Source organism: Coturnix japonica, chromosome 19 (genome assembly GCF_001577835.2).
Source record: "Coturnix japonica isolate 7356 chromosome 19, Coturnix japonica 2.1, whole genome shotgun sequence".
NCBI lineage: Eukaryota > Metazoa > Chordata > Aves > Galliformes > Phasianidae > Coturnix > Coturnix japonica.
In genome coordinates, this window is record NC_029534.1 from 8,609,660 (window position 1) to 8,630,696 (window position 21,037).

Genomic DNA, 21,037 nt, shown 5'->3' on the forward strand with positions numbered 1-21,037 from the left:
GGTTTGTTGGGATCTGATGTAGCTTGTCTTTTTTATGTCCTTCCTTCCTTCCTTCCTCCCTTCCTCCCTTCCTCCCTCCCTCTCTCCCTCTCTTTCTTTCTTTCTTTCTTTCTTTCTTTCTTTCTTTCTTTCTTTCTTTCTTTCTTTCTTTCTTTCTTTCTTTCTTTCTTTCTTTCATTCATTTTGGCAGTAGGTGAAATGTAAACAGTGCAAAGAGATTTAATATTATACTGCAAAGAATTGCTGTCTCTTGGATCTTGGACGACTTCTGTGTTTGCTTCACTAGCATGAGCAATCACTATCTCTGCTGCCAGAGAATTTCTCAGTCATTCAAAGTAAAACAGCATAGTGCAACCCATTTCTAGTGAGTGGCTGACATTCAGCTCTACCACCTGCTGTTTTCTCTGATTCAATGTAGCGTCTTCTCCTTAGAGCTGCCTCTTGATTTCTTTGGTGACATCAAGGTTATAGCAGTTGAAATCCATCCTGACCATTGCCCTCTTCAGCTGCGTTACTTGAGTCTGCACACTGCTTTATCGCTGAATCCCCACGCCTGCTGATGGAACTGCACTCAGCATCCCCACTTCTTGACATAAGAAAAGATTATTTTGTAACTTTGGACAGACTGTGGACTCCAGTGGACAGAGCTCCCATTTCTCTTACTTCCTTAGCATTTTCCTGGTTTGGCCCTGAAGGCTGTTTAAACCAGACTGAACATTGTATCAGCAGGCACAACTGAATAGAATCCAGACTTGAATGTAGTCCAGGAGATATTAGCCAACCAAATGACTTTCAGTTTTTTTCTGAATAGGCCCTTAAGCATACATCCAAAGCCATTTTCCTTGTCCAGTTTGGGCAAGTTTGGCTTATTATGTGGAAAGCTGCTTCTCACGGGGACAATGGTGTCAGTAGATAACATTCTCCTCTGAGTTCTCATCCCCTAGTGACATATGGCATTACTTTTTGTGCTGATCTTCTGCAGGAGTTAGTATGTAAACTATGTTTCATACAAGGTTTTTTACATCTTGCAGTGCTAGAAAACCTAATGATAATAGAAAGCATCCCTTGATAGAGGCTTTGTCTTCACAGAGGTTTCTCTGTTGAATTGCAAGGAAAAACACTCGAGTCACCAGTAAATCTGAATGTGTTTAGAATTAAGAGAAAATTTATTTGGATTAAGATTATTTTCTTAAAAAGCAGTTGGAAGTAAAAAGATCTTTGAAGATATTCCAGCTCAGGCCACTTCTTAGTTTATATTTTTCTTACGTTATTGTTTGGCTGTGACTCTTGTAGAGGTTGTACATCTGTGCTGTAATCCATGGAAAGGCTGGTTGCCTTTATGTACTGAGAGGAATTAGTTACAATGTCTGAAGCTTTTGCAACACTTCAGAAGAAAGAAGAAAGTTCTGGAGGTTACATTTTCAAGGGCTGCCAGTTGTCTGTTGTCAGAGCTGGGGACGATATGGAGTAATTCTTTACCGTTCCCTTAGAGGGAGGAATTGTAGTTCTTATTACCTTCAAAGGCTGCAGGTAACAGCAGCCATGCCATAAGAAAACCTTTTGTTTTTTCCAAACTGTACAGCAAAATAGCTGTTCAAGGTGAATGTGTTAGAACTGTTGTGTCACTTGTGAACAACAGAGATTATGCTTTCTCACAGCCAGAGATGTGTTTTGCTACTGTCCAATCAGTAACTTCCAGAAAGCGTTCAGCTTTCTTCAGGAAGGATGATGGGTGGGGAGACAGCACAACTGCAAGGTTTAAATTAGCTCATTGTTATGTAAGTTGAAAGGAATTATTATTTTTTAAGAACCTCTTAGCATGCTGAGCAGAGCTTTGGGAATGCATACCTGGGTTTGAATGCTGCCTCTAGCCACGCTACTTTGCTTTCTGTGTCTGTAAAAGGGGGTACAGGACAAAGGACAGGGAAATTTAACATTTACCTAATCTGAGTATTTATGTTCTCTATACAGTTCAAATTCTCAGGGCATTTTAGGAAGAAAGTTATTCTTTCAGTAGTATTAGCCAAACCTTTTTAGAGCACAGAATACAGTAGTTTTTGAATCTCATGCATATGTTAAGAAATTTTTGCATCTTGTGTCTTCTAAGGAAAAGACTAATTTGACTCAGTTCAGTATTTGCACTTACTGAGATGATAATACAATGCAAGAATCTTAATGAAGAAATGACTTTGGATAAATTGTAAAGATATTCTGTTTAAAAGGCTGTTTTGTTTTGTATCTGCTGAAATTGCTTCACATCTCTAAATAGAAGGCAGGTTTCATAGTTTCATAGTTTCGTGCGGGTTGGAAGGGACCTTAGAGATCATCGAGTCCAGCCCCCGGGATTCGAGCCTCTGTGTAGCAGAGCGGCACTTCTACCACTTGCGCCACAGGGGGGATTCGAACCCCGGGCCCCAGTGTTGCAAGGCGGCATTGCTACCACTGCGCCACCGGGGCACACGGTTTTCTCCCTTTCTCTCCCAATGAAGATTTGAGGAGCATGAAAAAGGAATCACCTTCACTTTAATGTTGGTCTGGTTATTAAATTGGGCACAGTTAATGAAGGACAGAGATTTTAACATAGATAATAGCCTCATGGGAATCTCCCTGGTTGTGTCTTACCTGCAAACTGAATTCTTCCAAGCCCCAGAAAAACTTCTCATGGAAAATTCTGTTCAGATGATTATAAGAATCTGTTTTGGTGTGGCTTCTACATGGTAGCTGATATGGAGACTGTTAGGTTGTCACCTCTGGAAAGTTACTGCAGTCCATGTCTGTTCAGACTGAATGCAAATATGGAAAGGATTAAGATATTTTTTAAAAGCTACAGTGTAGGTGGATCGGTGTCTGGTCTGTAACAAATATATCCCTGGATGTATGGATATGCATCACTGATAGATTCTTGCTAGCATGAGCCTCCTGTACGGGTAACTTCCTTGAAACAGTGATGCATAACTTTTGTGCTGGCCTTCTGCATGGGTAACAACATCACCTTTGGAAATAAGAGATGAAATTCTGCCCTTGTGTGTGCTCACTCTGATGAGTTCAGAGAAGTTGCACAGACATAACAGAAAGCAAAGGTTAGTGCACACTTGCTCTCTGTGAATAGCATAGAGAAGAAAAATGCTGTTTGTTTATCCCTTTCATGCTGTTGTCATGATAGCTTTTACGATAAACATACACTTGTTGTACATTTGATAGCTGAAGATAATGATGCATTTTCAAATGCTCATTAAAAGTAAGCTGTAGTCTGTCCTTTGTTCTGCTTCCTACTCCAACTAGTACTGGATTAACATGAAATTAAACTAGATGTTTTAATCCTGCTTATTGCTATCCGGCTCCTTCACATGTCACATCTATACAAGACAGAAATGGTTTGGAAAGTACTGTAACTGTCACAAGTAGGGAGCAGCACAGAGTAAGCGGTGCAGTATTCTCTTCAAACATATCCCCATCTTACAGACACTTTTCTGCTAAGCTAGTATTTCCAGCAGACCCATGAATATATTATCCATGGCTCTTCTTTGAGATTACTTAATTTGGCAGTTTAGTGACACTACAGCATCTTTGAGAAGCCAGTTGTGCAGTCACATCTTTAAACTGGGGCTTGCAGTGAAACAGCAGAGGCAATGAGGTTCCAGCCCAAACTTTCCACAGTGGAGTGGTCACACATAGATGGTGTAACATAAATTACAGTTAGCTTACTGGCATTTGGCTTTGGGCTGAAAATTACTGGGAGTTGTGACCATTCCACTTAAGATTCAAACAAAGCCACTTAACTTTCTCTGGGGTTTTAAACACTGTTCTCAGTGGTATTTGCTTTGACTGCTTGAATGAGCTGTTTAGTGCAAATAAATAGTTATGTTTGTAGGTGGCCCTGCCAGGCTGGGGGGAGGGCCCCCAGCTGGAGCTTCATGATCCTTGAGGTCCCTTCCAACCTGGGTGATTCTGCGACTGTACCAACCAACCAACAGGTGGAAAGCCTCTTAAGTTGCTTTAGGTCCCTGTTGTGTTGTGTTTGCTTGGCTCTTATACTGTACACGTCCTTGGGCAGAACTTATTTACTGATCTTTATTTGGTGGTGTACTGACTGACATGCTGTAACTAAATACAACCCCTCAGAGTTTTTCTGCCCATCTCCTCCCACTGTTCCTGCAAGTCAGGCATCTACTTCTTATGCTGACTTTCTCCCAGTTCTTAGGAGCTGGGAAGGAGCTGACTGCTGTTTTCCCCTCGGAAGCGTTAGAGAAATGCCTCTAGCGAGGGTCGCGAAGGGAGAAGAAACAAGCCCTGAATGTTCCCTAGTTCAGCTTGCCAGCACGGCGCTGACTTGCAAGGCAGTGCCTTGCAGCAGTTCAGCCGTGCAGGGCTGGGCAACAGGCGAAGAGATGCTGCTGACAGGAGCTGCGCAGGCAGCGCTGCAGCACTGAGGAGCCGCGTGCAGGGCGAGCCCCCGGCGCTGCGCAGCGGGACGTTGGGCGCAGGGCGGCGCGGAACGGCTCCCGCCGCTTCTCCCTTCTCTGAGGTGCGCCGCGAAGGCCGGGAACCGCGCTCCGGACACCGGGCGGGACGGGCGGGTGGGCCGCGCGCCTCGCGGGCTTCCTCTGCGAACATGGGCGCTGCCAGAAGCGCGAGGCCTCCCCCCGTCTCCAGCGGCGGCCCGGCTCCGGGGGAGGCCCCTCCGGGCGAGCTGGCGTGATCGATCCTTGCGCACGGCCGTCTCCGCGCCGATTCCGAGCAGCCGCGGCCCGCGCCGCCTGGGCTCGGCCCCATGGTGCGTGGGAGCCGCTCTGTGTGCCTTAAACGGCGGGGGCTGCGCGGCGTGATGGGGCGGTGCGGAGCGTTCGCCGCGAGCAGATGGGGCGGTGGGGCGCGGGGTGCTGGCGTGCCTGGAGGGCCTCGCGGGCGAGCAGCTGACGCGGCCGGCCCCGGCTCGGCCCGGAGCGGGTAGCACCCAGATGGCGAAAGCTCCACGCCCTGGTGAGTGTGTGGTGGATCGCGGGGATGGCGCGGCGGGGCTGCGCAGCCCTGAGGTGGAGCTGGAGGCGAGGCGCGCCCACGCTCGATGCGAGGCTCCGAAAGGTAAGCGCAGAATCCCTTGAGGGGTTGCAGTGCGTTCCTTCGAGCGAGGCCCGCGCTGCCTTCGGCGCCTGTGCCGACAGTCGCGGGGTGCCGTGTGGGGCTGCGGGGACGTCTCGGGGTCCGCCAAGGAGCTCCCAGGGCTGGGGAGCGAGGTGGCCCGGTGGAACTGATGCGCGGCGCTGCGAGACCTGGCAGAAATGGTGCAGGTCGCAGAATCGCGGTCTCCTCTACGAACAGTAAAGGCGTGCTTGTCAGGTAGTACCTGCTCAGAAGGAAGGCAGCAGCAACCCATCCTTTATCTTGTAGGTTCACGCGTTTCTGTTTTTCCTTACCCAGAAACTGTACTATTTGGAGGAAATTAGCACTCCAGGGTTCAGGCCAGAAAGCTTGGAGGCAGTGGTGCCTCTGTACCAGGCGGCACATAGTTGGTATGCGTGAACAATGAGAAACCTCTCCCTTGGAGTGGTAGATTTCTTCGAGGTTGCACGCAGAGCCCGTTGCTTTGGGTGGTGATGGCCAAACTGTGCCATGACTGAATGCCTGTTGGTTGGCATGTAAAACTTGGTGTTCACTGCCAGCACTGTTACCTGCTGTGTATCCTTACATCAGTTTGGTAGTATTACAGCTAAAACGAAGTGCTTCCTTCCAAACAGGATTCCCCTCTGCCCCTGGATAGACATGGATTGGTGGCAACCCTATGAAATAGCACTCAAAAGCATGAGAGCATCAGTCACTAGAGAAAAGGCCAAAAAAATGGGTGTAGAGCTAGATAGTTGGTTTTATTCTTTGGTAAATTGAGGATTAGTAAAAACGGAAAATGTCACGTTGATTTTTGGGGCATTCGTTTGCTGACATTTTAACTTTGATAGGAAGATAAGGAGGTGGTGTTTTCACATTCAGTGGGACTTTGGTATTCTATTCTGCAGACATAGCATGCTTGATCATGCACAACTTTGCATGCAAATTTCCAAGGGTAGATATTCTCTTCTGCATGATTAATTGATTCCATACATTTCGGTAGGTAAAATGTGACTTTTGATGCCAGCTTTATACTGTCAGTGATTTTCATCTTTAATAAATTAAATGTATCTTGGTTAGCAGCAGGGCAAATCTACTGCTTTTATAAATTGAGTCTGCTGGGTTTGTACGTAAGCTGGAATATGCACAAATACATAAATGTGATGTTGTGCTTGTGCTTTCCATGCCTTTCAGCCACTATTATTTGGTCACAAATACAGAGAATCACCATTACTCTAGTGGCTGTTACATCTGTTGCTTGATCATTTTCAAATGTCACATGTGCTTATGAAGGGCTTTCAGAGGTGGTCAGCTTTACATATCCACCAGATCTTAAGCAACTGGAATAAAGTCCTTGCAAAGAAATGCTTAGGCACATGCAGGATGGTAAACTGCAGAGCATATAGTGGCAGCTGCAGATCTACCTGACATGTCCCTGTGGGTGGTGTGGTATCCGTTCTTCATCTTCTATTTCATTTTTGTAACAGCAGTGACTCAAAAGCACCAGATATTTCACAGAATGCAAAAATGTCTGCGCTGTGAAAGTAGAGCCTTTCAGATGTGATGCAGGCAGTCCACCTACAGTTGTTGCAGGAAAAGGTTAGAGAATATTCATATGTTCCTTGTTTTGGAGAGTGAGTCTGGAGGAGGTGGTGATGCTGATGAGAAAGAGGGTGAAGTTAATTTCTGCTCTGAAGCACTGGCATCCAACACATCAAGAAACAGCTCTGAAAGATGTACTGTATTTACAGGAAAGCTTAGTTTAGGATTTGGACTCTGAACCACGATTTTCAACCACGTCTCTCTATTTCCCCATTTCACTGGTAATTCCATAAGGTGCATGACTGAAAATGTCTCTGGTACCTTAAAATAAGGGCTCAAAGGACCGCATAACGTAGTTTCTTGTTTCTTTTTCTGTTCTCAGTGAGCCAGGCATACATATACCTATCCATGCCATCTGTTGCAGAGCTGTCAGTTGAAGGATGTGCAGAGTAGGTAACAAGGGACATTTAGTTGCTGAAGTTCTGTTACTGGAAAGGCACAGAGTGAGGAGATGGGTGAGAATAGTTGATAATATTGGGTATTTCTGCCCATAGAGTTGTCTGGATTGTTCTCCAGTTGTCTCTTTTACTTCATAGCAACGGAACCTACTTTTCTGTGTGTGTGAAATTTCTGTCTTTAACTCTGTCTGTGGCTGAATCAACTGGGCTCTTTGTTTTCATTTTTATTTTGGTACAGGTTCGACCACAGTGAGAATAAAGGGAGGTCTTGTGTCCGTCTGACTTACTGTCTTTGTTATGCTTTTCTTCTCTGTTTCTTGTTCCAACCTGCATGTTAGAAAATTGATTACTTTATTCATCCCTTAATGCTTTTCTTCACCTCTGAGTTCTTTTCTCTCTGTGCTTGCCAGCCCCTTTCCCACCTGCTAGAAACTGAATCTTAGCACTCTGCTTCTGCCTGCCCAGGTCTGCTCTTAAGTGATTATGTTAACACTTGTTCTCTGGGCTTCAGCTTCTCTGATAAACGTAACAACTTTGCTTTCTGTAGGCCCCTGCTTGTTTGATTCTTCTTTCAAGACTAACTTTGTTTAATATCGTTTTCTCATGCAAACATGCTTCTGACTTCTTGTCTTTTATCTCACTGCCTATTAAACCAGAAGCTTTCTCCTAATTCTTGTAGTTAGAGCTCCCATTTCTGTTCACTGTTTAATTCTTCCTGACTAAACCCCCCGCCCATGTGTCCTCTTTCTGAAGTGCCAGCAGTACTTAGAAGTCTTCCTTTCTCAAAACTTTAAGTGTATGCAGGTTTTAGCAGGTAATTGGAGAACTGCAAGTCCATGAACACAAAGTATACTTAGATCTGGTGCCTTGCTGACAACAGTAAGAGAAATTTGATGCATTTCCTCTTCATTTTTTTTTTTTTTTTTTTTTTTTTTGCTGGCTACCAGGCTTCCCCAGCTCTTCTGCAGCCAAGTTCTGGGAGCCAAAGAAGTGGAAAACCCTTCGTTGTTTTAAATTTTTTGAACATTTCTGCTGGCTTTACAGGTCAACCACAGAATCAAGTGAATGCTGTGCCTGGCTGGCGGAATGAAACAGGATCATATCCCTTGCAAGAAGCAGTCAGCTAGACTGGTAGGAGGCCCCTGCCCCTTATTTCCTCTTCCCTTTGCTCCCCTTGCCCTGCTTATTTACGTACTTCACCAGCTCAATCTGCCACTCCTGTTTTAGTTCCTTGCTGTCCCATGGATTCCCTATCTGGACTGACTGTCTTTCTTCCTTTGGCTCTGTGTGCTCTCTTCTCAGGCCTCTTGCTCCTCTCAGTCTCCCCTACTGCTTCTCACCATGTGTGCTACTTACTTATAGCATCAGTTTTTGCTGTGGATTAATATGAGGGAGTGTCAGCATCTCCCCCTTTTTTTTGTCGGAGTCTTTTAAGTCCAAGAAGTATGTCCAGTAGTTAAAATTTGTGTATTTTAAAATGCACCTTCAGTTTTGTGTTTTCTGTAGAAGAAATAAAGCATAACTATAACATAGCAGTGCGTAATTTTGGCTCTGCAGTTCTTAGGTAACATTGTAGGTAGCTCACTTTAGTCACGTAGAGGGTAGGAAAGATGCATCTGAAACCAGCAGAACAGAAAGAAGTATTATGCGACAACAAAGGTCTTTCTACCCATCATTTCTTGTCCAATGGAAAATGATTTGTGCTTTTTAGTTTTATTAGAAAAACCTTTCCTGAATTCAAAGAGGACACAATTCTGAAACAAATTTTGGTAAGCAGAAAGGCTTTAATCTGTGCAATTAAGTCAATTTTTGATTAATTTGTTTTGAGATTAGTTCAGTCTTCAGTGATTTATGGATATACTGAGTTTTCAGTAGTTAAGAGAATATAGCTCTGTTGTTGTGATAGTAATATCCAAGAGCACTACTTTAATGTTCACCTGCCTGTGGCCTTTGCTTGTGTTTACATTTGATCAGCAAGTGTTTATTATCAAGCAAAAAATGTTGCGGACTGCTCTGCATGCTTCAAAGCTTGATGCAATCTATGACCGTGACACTGATGTGAACTGTACTGAGTTAGTTTTAAAGGAAAGCCCACTCACTAAGAGCTTGTGTTGACCCTGCCGGTGAAGTTCTGCTGTAATAAGCAGTGATGATGCAAGTCAAGGTTTTCATTTTCAGCTGCTGTTGTTTATAATGGCCTATTGAAGCTGGGGAGAAGGAGAGCCAGTGAGAAAAGGTGACATGGCTTTGGTTTGACAGCGGAGCTAGGGTTACTTCCAGTGCATTTTTTCAATGATTTCCCAAATGGATTGGTCCAGAAGCCCTGCATTTTCATCAGATGTGCTGCCTGTTGTAGGACATCATTTCCACAGGCAAATATTCTTCACTTTTTGCAGAAGTGTGCTCTCTATACAAACATTCCACCTCTAGATGTATTGCATCTAGAGACCTGAGGTACACTGTGTTTGATATTGGTTTATTATAATTCAGACCTAATGCCTGTCACTGGGCTGAATAAGTTCTTGTGTTTGTTTGTTTGTTTTTTTCCCCTCATTTGATGCACATTTAATCTTTCTTTTTTCCTTATCAAATAATCTTGAAATATTGATTTTGGTACTGGTAGTAGTACATGTGGAGTTATTGAATGATACTTAGGATACTTGGAAATTAATGAGTTTTGAACATCAGGGCTGTTATAATAATGTGGGGAAGTGGTCAAGTTAGAGAAGAATCTGTTTCGATGAGTGGAGGGAAGAGGGAGAAATTCCCTGATCAGTGAGTGAAAATCTTTTCAGAAATTTCAGAACTTCCTGCAGACTGGTTTCAACTATTTGATTTTTGATATCCAAATGTTTATAATCTCATAGTCCTAATTCCAGCGGTGCATTAACAGCTGCTTAGTTTCATACACAAAAGTTTCTACTGATGTCAGCGGGATGAAATACCTGCATAAAATTAAGCATTCAGATCAGAGCTGGCAAGATTGTAGTCAACACTTGACCTAGGTGTCATGGTTTTGTGCTGTTGCTATTAATGTTCTACATCATAACATCATGTGCAGTATGAATCATTAATTGAGGGTATAATAGTGGAATCATGTACAAAGGAAAAAGGGTTAAAGAGAAAGTAAGTTTATAACTGAACGATACGGATTGCTAAGGGAAAGTTATATGGTATTAAAGGTGTTTGAATGGGACAAACTGTTTTGATGGTATGTGAAAGTGTAATAGAGGGTATGTGAAAGTGTAATTGAGGGTATGTGGAAGTGTAATTAAGGGTATGTGGAAGTGTGGTTGAGGGTATGTGGAAGTGTGGAAAGTTCATGCTCCAGTTCCGTGGAATGGCAGCGTCCCGAGTACTCAGCTCTCAGAGGAGAACTACATATCCCAGAGGACGTCGTGGCCAGAGATGACTCACCGGAGAAGGACATATATAATCTCACTTCCAGGCTGGAACGCCTTCTTCTTGTTCTCTCGCTCTCTGCGTTCCAGCTCAGTCGTCTCTGCGCTCCAGCCCTATCGCCTAGAGTTAACAGTAGGCCTCCCGGTTTTCGGGGATTTTCTCTCTCTCTTTCCCTCTCTCTCTTTCTCTCTCTTGTTTGATTTATTAGCCTCAATTATATTGTACTATATTGTGTTATCTTGTATTCCAATATCATATTTAGTAAAATAAATTTCCTCCTTAGATTGCTGTCACTGTTTTTGTCCATTCCCCTCTATCCCTTCATTTCTGGGGCGGTGGCCCCTGTCACGGGCACAGGTAAACCTAGGTAACCCGTGACACTAGGGCTGCAAATCTGTTGAAACTACAATTTAACCACCCAGTTTTATAATGAAATGATTGTAGTTGAGTGCAGTTGAGATGAGAAGCTTCTTATTTGTTTGTCCAATAGCTGGCTCAGTGGAGTACCAGGGCTCACTTAAGGTGTGAGGAGATGACCTCAAGTTGCACTGTAAAAATCACAGAATCTTAACTCATGGTTTACCATGGATTCATAATAAATCCTACTTCCTGTTGAACCTAAATTTGTCTAAATTAATTTTCAATAGAGTTTTAGGTAATATATATCAGGAAGAGTTTCTTAACTGGAAGGGTGGTTAGTCATCAGACTACGCAAGGAAGTGTGGAGTTGCCATCTTTAAAGGTATATAGGAGTTGTGTGCATGTGACACTAAGTGACATGGTTTAGTGGTGCAGTGTTAGGTGGTTAGACTTATTTATTTTAAGGGTCTTTGCCTAAGTTGGAGCCATACAGGAACAAAGCTAGAAAATTCAACATTTCTGTTCAGTGCTGAAGATGGCTCTGCTCAGTGCAAACCCACACTCAGCTGTCTGCAAAACAGGTGAGTGTAGGAACCAGCAGTACTATACAAAAGAAAGCAGTTTAGATAGGAAAGTTTGCTTCTGCTTCTCTTAGGAGGAAAGTGCATCTCTGTGGACTGTGTTGTGAGAAAGTATTCTGCTTGTGTCCTCACTGCCAGTCTGGTACATTGTCTCCAGCAGCCTCTGGAAATTAGTGCGTGTACTTCTAGCTCACTCGTGTGAATGACCTGCAAGTTAGGAATGTGGGTTTCTATTATAGGGATTGCTTTTCTGGATAGCTTTCGTTACTACTCTCTGAAACAGCAGTACTGATTGTGGGAATCAAATGTTGTTTCTGCATTTAGAATAAGATGAGAATATTTTATTTCAAGGTCTCAGTATATAAGTGAAGCAATTTGTAGTTATTAGGTAGAAATCATAAGTACAAAGACTGCAGCTCCTGACTGTCCAGCTGTCTGAAATAAAACTACTGATTTTTGGTGCTGGACAAATAAGACCTGAGTAATAAAGGATCCAAAGAGGAGAAGTTAAAATAATTAACAATATACCTGTATAAACTAAAACGTTTTGTTGTAAACATTGTAATATATACAAATTGTGACATACCTAAGGATGTGCCTGAAGACATATTGGGAAGGTCTGGAATTAACCCCCCCCCCGGACTCTTTGTTTAACTCTTTGTTTCTGGGACAGAATGGAAGAAGCTTTGAAGGGAATCCATATATCAATACAATAAAAGTACCGAGACATCTTGGAAACAAAAACAGCAGGATGGCAACTGACTGGCACAAGATAGCACATGAATCAACAGGTTTCAGATTGTAATTAACAAATGCAAACCTTGGGTAAAACTGTAACATGGAATACCCAACCAAAGGGGAAACGGGAGGGGAAAACATGGAAGACAAGGTATAAAAACTGTAATATCATGTCATTAGGTGTGTTTCTGCTATCAGGGCGCCCGCCATTGCAATCTTGTATAAAATCTGCTTTTATCAGAGATACCGTCCTGACCAAAAATTATTGAGGATATTTCTAACACTGATCAAGTGAAATTAAATGTTAATTGCTGCCCTGCTTTCAGAAAATACTGAAATCTGTCTGCTGGGAACCAGTCAGCAAGTCTAGTATTTAAAGAGAAATACTTAGAAGCATTAAATGTCATCACCAGGGAGGTAGACTGTATTTTGGAGTAAATCTAAGATCCTTCTCTGAAATTAAATTATAAAATATGCAGCAGTTGATGCTGTAAATGAAATCAGTGACCCCAGGCAATGGCAGTGTCTAATATAATCAAGGAATGATAATAGAGTCCTACAGAGGTGGCGAATGCTAAGCTGTTGGCACAGAATGAAGCAGACTTGATAAGACTATTGTACTAGGGCAGTGTCTCGCAGTCCAGCCAGCAAATTAATGTGAATATGAAGAACTGCTGCAGCTAGCATATGCAGACTTGTGCTGCCAGCTGTGTCTATGTTTTATTTCTAAATCTAGAAGCATTCCTAGTGAGATATAATAAAGCTGATGCTGCCAAGGGCTTTTTGGATAGCCAGAATTTTTGCAATACATTTCATCCTTATTGTAAAGCTGATAGTAGTGTACTATGGCCAACTGCAGAGGCTGCAAAGCAGGTTTTAATCTGATTCTGATAGATCTGAACACCCACCAGACAGTATTGGCTTCCTAGGGAAAGAGACCAGTAAAAGAAGGTGACAGAGTGGAGACGCAGTCAAGTCATCTCCTTGTCTCACTACTAAGTACTGCAGAGACATGGCTACTATTTGAAAGTGCTGTGTTTGCTGTCCACAATCACTGACATCCTGAGTTTGTGTGCTCTTGCCTGGCAGTATAGAATCCTGCTGCAAGTACCTTGCCCTCTTAAGTTTACAACAGAGCCCATAATTGAACATGAGCTTGTCCCCCTTCATCTGAACTACATGTAAATTGTTCTTTTTCTTTTATTTATCTTTCAAGTTTCTGACTCTGCAGGGATCTGCAGTGGTTTGTTATGTAACAGGGTCACCTAAGTACTCGGTGCATCCATTCCTTTCTTCTTGTTTTTCATCTCTTTGCTTGAGGAATGCTGTGCATTTGTGCAAGGCTGTGGTCAGCCAGTGGATAAAGACATTTTGTTTGTAAGCTGGTCAGTGAGAAGAATAGAAAAGTGACTCTACAGGTCTGAAGGGATTTTTTTTTAATCTTGTGCTTAGAGGTGATGAGAGCATCATCAGTGGAGATGATGGCTAAGTTTCCTATGCAGGGGGCAGAATGCATCACTCCAGTCATTTGTAGCTGTGTTTAAACATTTAATATAGGAATACAGCATTGATCATAGTGCCTCTTTGTGCCTGTGACTTCCCAAACAGTGCAGCTAGCTATGGGAGCAGACCAGGTTGTACATGACTTTATCCATCTGGGCCTTGAAAACTCCAAAAAATGAAGATTGCACAATTCTGAAGAGCTGCTTCAATGAATGTTCTTCTGTGGAAAACGTTTTTCCCTAAAGCTGGTATGAAACTTTCACTTTACTTATGCCCAGTGTCTCCTGTCCTTGCCCAGTGCTGCTGTGAGGAGTCTGGCTCTGCCTCTGTTATTAAGGTGGATTCAATTCCTGCTTCACCAGTGTTTTGGGGTGCGTTTATTGTCAATGTAAGGCAACATATATGTTGCTGTAGATTTAAGAAGGACTGATGTAATTATGTAGTGCTGGTTTTCTAGTTAAAAATTACCCTGAGTTATGTGTAACCCCTTGGAACTACTGTCAGTATATTTGGTATTGTACCTGTTCTGATGGGGATTTGCCCTCTTGTCTTGTAATGACAAGCTATGAATATAAGCACAGGTCTCTGTCAAAACAAAGCTCTCTGATTTGAAAATTCTATGAATAAGTTTGAATGAATGAGTATTCATTAGTTTGTCTGTAAACATGTGAGCCAAATAGGATGCCATTTCTCTCAGAAGTGAAGTATAATTTGGACAGGAACCACTGCCATGTTCTGGGGAAATGTTGCTTGAGGTCTAGGAACCAAATATTGTACTGTCTGAGTGTTGAACAGCCTGGTGAGATGCATATGCTGGAATTTATCTTGCAAGTCACTACATTAACTGAAAGTGATGCAGGCTCATCATTAACTGAAAGTGATGCAGGCTCATCTTTAACCAAAACCTTGTTTTAATAATTTTTCTTAAGTGAAAGTGAGAAGTGTAATTTTAATGCCATCTTAAGAATCCTTTTGAGATTAGGTGCCCTGACCAAAAGGATCCTCTCGATACATCATGACCAGTGTTTATTACTGTACTTTTCCTTTTTAAGTCTGGCACAGAAGTGAGCATTCCTTTGGGTTAATGTCATTCTCTCTGTATTTCCAGCTGGCCTACGCAGATTCATTGGTGATCAGTGGCACATGCAGAACATCCTCAAAGACTCTGTGGAGAGCTCTGATGATGAGTTCTTTGATGCTCGAGGTCAGTGCAAAATTTTGTTTTACTCTCCCTATTCTTTTGCCAGATTTGCCACAAGTGAGTAAGCTCATTTTGGAATGGACTGACAACTTTGTTCTCACCAGACTGGGGTATGATTTTTGCACAGGCCCAAGTATATCAGAGATGGGTGAAGTACTGGTGTGGATGAATGAGAAGCCATGAACTGCATCTGGCATCAAAACAGTATGGAGCATATTCTGCTGCATCTTTCACTTCAGGCCTGTCTGGAATAGGATTACTTTTAATTACTTGTTAAAATTGTGGTATATAATAAACTTAAAAATGCTTATAATTATAGAACAGAGCTCCATTTTCAGGCTGAAATGAATGTTGAACCACCAATATATATGTAAGTACTACTATGTTGACCAAGACTCCCCGTATATCTGGAAAAAAGTTCTTATTCGTGTTCTGGGAAGCTCATACAGTTGGCCTGTTGTGGACTATTTTGATTATAGTACAGCTGATTTCATTCCTTGAATGAATGTGAGAATATAATCTGTATGTCTGTTTCATAGAAAAAAAACACAAGTTGATATTGTAGTACTGCAAGTATTTTCAGTTTTTAGAAACTGAGAAAGGAGAATTGTGAGTTGGGCAGGGCTGTAGGTTGTGTGAAATTTTTTTTCAGCTGTTAGGAGAAAACAAAGATGTCAGTTTTAGGGTTGTTTTGATCTTCAGTGCTTACCTGGAGTGGGGAAAGGGAAAGGAATTCTAACTACTAAGCTGATAGTAAACACTTCAGTTGTTTATTCCCAGTTTTATTTTTAAGTAACCTGCTCAAGTTAAGAGCAAATAGTCAAACAATCCCCTCCTCTTTGGTTTTCCTGCACAAATTTTATGTAGTGCATAGGTACACTTCAGGATATATCAGTAAGCAGGAAGCTTCTCTGGAGAGTCTTGCCTATGCTAACTTAAGATGCTTATTTTTCTCACAGTTACTAGTTTTAGTCCTTTGTGGTGTTCTCATGTTCATCACTGCCATTTATTCTGTTTTCCTTTTTCCTCATGCAGAAGAGGTGGTGGAAGGAAAAAGTGCTATTCTCATTGGCATGAGCCAGTGGAACTCTAATGACCTTGTTGAGCAGATAGAAACAATTGGGAAGCTGGAAGAAAATCAAGGTACTGTTCAGCTTGCCTTACATATCTACTTAAAGTTAAGCAATTCAGTGCTGGACATGTAAATACTCAACAGAAATAAAATTTATAATATCACATTGTTTAAGGATTTACATAAACGTGTTAAAATGTTTTAGGGCTGTAAAATGTATTAGTGATCTATTCCAGAAAGAAACTACTTCTCTGATAAGCCAAGTAGCATCATAAATGTATTGACTTCAGTGGGGCTGTTTTAGATTCAAAGCTCAACAACCACAAGATGGTAGCCTTGTTTTCTGTGTTTCCTGTGATCAAGGTATATTAAAGACCTTTTTGTCATTATCATTGGTTTATTTTTCTACATAGAGTAAGTCTCTGTCTGTTACTTAAACACTCTGAATGCTTCTTTTGAAGTTAACAAATCATTATCAAAAAATTTCAAGGAGACATACCTTAAGAATGTTTTCAGACAGCTTTAGCATAACATTTAGGTAGTAGTGCACCACTGATATGAGTGAGAAGTGAATGCTGATGCACCAGTAAGGGTCTAGGACCTAAGGCAGAAGCAACTCCTTTTAAATGTTTCTTTGTCTCCTAAATTACCTTGTCATTTAGAAATGAAAATTACCTCAGTGAATTTACAGGGAATCATAGAACCATAGAATGGTTTGGGTTGAAGATGGGTGAACCTAACTTACTTTCCCATCTGTGGTGAGAGAATTTGTGTATAATGATGCTTGCTGTTAATCTTTTTTTTTAAAGAATTTGATGGATTTGTGCATTTCAAGATCCTTTTTAACAGGCTTTCCTATACTGATTTGTTACACATAGTCAATCCTGAAAATAACTATGAGCCCATGTATTTCAGTATAAGGATTAATGAGAAGTAATATTTATCTGATTCAGAAAGTTTTTGATTATCTACCATTGGAATGTTTTATTTGCTAGTACTTAGATGACAAGTAAATGCCAATCCAGACAATATGTTTACAATTGTTAAGTAGGTAATTTGGGAAGATTTCTTTTTTATTTTTGTTCTCCACTGTGATACCAAGTTTTCTCTTATGTTACTTGGCAACTTTGTTGTGTCTCTGACTCCAAATGGCAGTTTGGAAGAGTTACTGGATGTAAAGTAGCATACCATTTTCTCTGCAAGAGAAAAAAGAGTAGTAAGAAAAATTAATATGGTATTGCATCAAATATGACTTAGTTTTCTAAATGGCTCACTGTGAACTATCTTGCATGCCTGATAAATATGTGAGATTTTGTAGCAGATGAAGCAGTGATATGCATTTCTTCCTTTTCCTTGCCACCTTATGCTTTCAAACTCAGCCCCACTCATTTGTTATTCCCTGATTTCCCCTACATCTACACATCTGTGTCTGTCTTCATGGAATTATCTGCCAAATGCTTATTGCAGTGTTTTTAGTACAAGTAATTAGACAGTGCTTTTGTTATAGCTTAATAAGACTGAGTAGAATTACTGATTCAGTAGTCTCATGTCTGTGACCAGTAATCTTCAGATAGAGAAGCAAGTATTTCAGCCTTAGCTCAAGTGTTAATAGTGAAAAGAAGTTAGTGATAGTTATTGTTGAATATAATGTAAACAAGCAAGCAAAGGTATTATTTCTATAATACAGCTTTGGCAGGGTGACTGTTCATTTAATAATCCCTGCTTACATTTTAAGTGCCTTTAGTCAATTCTGTCATATATGCTACTGTTACATGCTGTAAATCCAGGTAATTCAATTAAAATGTAATAGATTGTTATGAATTCCCAGGTAGGCAGTTTTTTTTGTTTGGTTGGTTGGTTGGGTTTTTTTAAGTTGATTAAAACATAACTAGCCATAAAATGCCTGTGAAGTCTTCTTTTCCTGTGCTTCACGTGCTGCATATGCAGACTGATGGTATTGTTTTACTGGTAACCAGCAAAATAGATGGACACAGTCAGCTTTCACAAGTGGGAATTTTCATACCAGCTGCATTAAAGCTCTGTCCTGGTATCACTGCCTAAGACCAGTTTACTGAGATCTTTCCATTTTTTCATGCACTGATTATCTGGAAAGCAGTGCTGATAGTAATATTGCTCTCTTTTGGAGACTTGTTTGAATTGTTGACTTAGACTAAACATTAATTTTCACACCCAGTGGATTTGTGAGGTAGTGATTTGGAGCTGTGAGGTGCTATGGTTGGACAAATTATGTTACATCTGTATACAGAAACCCTAAAATCCTGCCCTTTCTGCACTCCCTAGAATTGAGACATGCAATTCCTACTGATTATTTTATTTTTTTAATAACAAATTGTGTACTTCTTTCATTAAAACTCACCATTAATTGTTCTCCAAAGACTGTGGTGTGCACCACAGTTCCCTACCACTGCAGCTCTTCTGTGTAACTCTATGTCGTGGTTTTATGACTTTTGCATCAGTACTCCACATCATAACATCACATAGTGCACTGGGAGTTAAAAGGACTGATGTTCCAGTTCTGCGGCCTTTGGATATTTCCAGGTATCTGCGTCTCAGAAGAGAACAGCTCCATCTCCCAGAAGACTTTCACTGTTCGATTTCTGTTTTCTGTTTAGAGGGAAAGATAAAACTCTTCCCAAATCATGAGGCTTCCCCTTTCTTCATGCTACATGTCTCTGAACCATGTTCTCCCCAGCCATCTGCCTTCAGCTTTAGAGAAAGGCCTGCATTTCTGGACACTCACTCTCTCATTTGTTTGGTTTATTAGCTTCAATCCCAATTAACTTGTATTTCTGCTATTATAATTAGTAAATTAACTTTCCTTCTCAGATCATTGCTAATGTTGTTTTTTTATTCCTTTCTCTCTTTACACCCTTTCCCCTCCCTTTTTTTCCTTTTCAGGCCTGTGAGCCTGCTGTCCCCCTGTCGTGGACACAGATAGTTATCTAGAGATAACTGTCACATTCTGTGTTTAAAAAGAAGCCTTGCAGAGTGATGATTTCATGGCCTCTCATATATCTTCTGCATCTTACCTTTTAGTATGAATACTAAATCTTATCTGAAATTATAAGCTGTGTTGATATGGACCTATTAAATTAGTACAGGAGACTAATTAGTACAGGAGATTCTGTGCAAGACAGGGTGCACACTAATACCAATATCACACTTTATCAAGCTGTGTGTCTGCTCTTATCTTTCATTGACTTGCTGATTCATTCTCCTTTGCTACATCTGCCATTCATCTTCAGGCCTGAAACAGTGCAGTGATTGAAATGCATACTACAATGGAAAAATCCATATATCTTTATGTGCTTTCAGCATTATGATTTTCACCTTTTATTGGTGTTCTCAGCCTCTGGCCCTGAAGGTTGCCTTGCCTGATTTTATCCACAGTCGAGGTTCTCTGTAAACAAATGGGTATTCTCCCTGCCAGTAGCATGTGATCTCTCTCTTGTGGCTTCCTGAGGTCATATAGTGAAAGCGTGTCTGTACATAGCTGAATGTCATGTTTATGCTGCTATTAAATTTATTGCAGTAACATCTATCACTGCCTAATAACATGAAGAATGGCAAGTAAAATTTAGTTTGGTGAATTGAGCAGTGGAAAGCAAAGATGGAAATTACAGTAATCAATAGCAATTCAAAACATATCAGATGGCTCATATAAAAACAGATTTAATTCTACTAACAATTCTAGCAGATGCAAATCATCTGTGGTAGCAGTTCAGACTAGAACAAGGCTGCTGGCATTCTACAACTGTTGTCATTTTATTTCTGTGATACTGTATGTTGTAAAATACAGCTCAGCAAATGTGTGCAAAATGGAAGAAACTTAAATTAGCCTCTAAGATGTTTTTACCTGAGAGTGGGGTCATGCTGTGTAGCATATTTACTTTATTGCAGTCCCTCTGCAGATTCTGGATCTGTGGTAAGATCCCATCCACATGCTGAAATCAGCAGGTGATTTTGCATCAGTTTCTTTGGGCCTAAAGGTTCCCTGGCTGTCAGTCCCATTTAGATCATGCTGTCTTTAAGTGTATTACCTCCCCTACCCTCCCCCCTTTCTAAATTTTGCCTAACTGAACTGCCATTGCTGTTATATTTGCCATAGTTTAAAAATAAATAAATAAATAAAAAATCAGACTTTTCTATTAGTTAAATTTCACTGGGTTCTTGCTGAAGAAAGCCTGGATGTGTGGGAAGGAAGACAAACAAGGGCCACACTAGTATCTTACTGGTACTGAGGCACACAGCTGTGTTCCTCTGTGCTGTCCTCTGGTGCTGATCACATTAGTGATGTAATTGTGGGGGAGAGTGAAACGAGGTATACAAATACCCTATGAGGTTGCAAAGAAGACATATTTGGGCTCTTTTCAGTGGTGTCCAGTGCCAGGATGGGAGGCAGTGGGCACGAACTGGAATGCAACATTCCATCTAAATATCAGAAAGTGCTTCTTTATTGTGTGGATGATAGAGTAGTGGAGCAGTTTGTAGACTGTAGAGTTTCTGTCTTTGGAGATGTTCAGACATGGTCCTGGGCAGCTTGCGCTATGCCTCCCTGCTTGCACTAGGAGGGTTAGATCTGATGGACCTAGAGGTCCCATCTCACCTCAGCCATTCTGCAATTCTTTGGCATCTTAGGAGCGCTGATCTGTGAAGATAGGCATATGTATATTGAGCATAACACGCAAGTATGTAACACTAAGGCAAACTTTGTAAAACTTTAATTGCAGCAAATTTCTGTGGTGAATAGATAAGTTTATTTTTGCTGCTGTTATCTGCTGTCCTTTGTGGAAAAGTAAGATGGATTCTGTTCTGCTTTCAGCACTGCTCAAAAAAACTGCGTGCTTTTTTTGGTTGGTTTGCTTGTAGCATCGCAGTAGCTAGTAACGTGCAACTGGAAGAATTGCAGATCATATTGTAATTCCAGACTAGAGAAGTAGTTTTTTTTTCTTTTTCCCAGATTCTGAGGAAATGAACGTATGATGAACGTATCTGTACACCTGTGAAGAGCATAGTTTAAAGTCTGCTAGAGCATAGAGTTCCTGCTGCCTTAATTTCA

The 21,037-nt window shown here is 41.3% G+C and overlaps 1 protein-coding gene across 7 annotated transcripts in view; it reads left to right on the top strand.

Annotated features, from left to right (window-relative positions):
* Positions 1-4,086: 4,086 nt before the first annotated feature.
* PITPNM3 (PITPNM family member 3) overlaps positions 4,087-21,037 on the top strand; it is a 64,383-nt gene continuing 47,432 nt past the window's right edge. For 3 of the 7 annotated variants that reach the window (XM_015881114.2, XM_032448402.1, XM_032448403.1), the window contains exons 1-4: positions 5,025-5,082; positions 13,790-13,932; positions 14,793-14,888; positions 15,921-16,028. In XM_015881114.2, the coding sequence (XP_015736600.1) occupies positions 13,893-13,932; positions 14,793-14,888; positions 15,921-16,028 (244 nt within the window). In that variant the 5' untranslated portion in view covers positions 5,025-5,082; positions 13,790-13,892. Of the gene's footprint in view, positions 4,526-4,854; positions 4,981-5,024; positions 5,083-8,144; positions 8,232-13,789; positions 13,933-14,792; positions 14,889-15,920; positions 16,029-21,037 lie in introns of those variants that run through there. The other 4 variants (XM_015881115.2, XM_015881118.2, XM_015881117.2 and 1 more) reach the window with 4 other exon arrangements.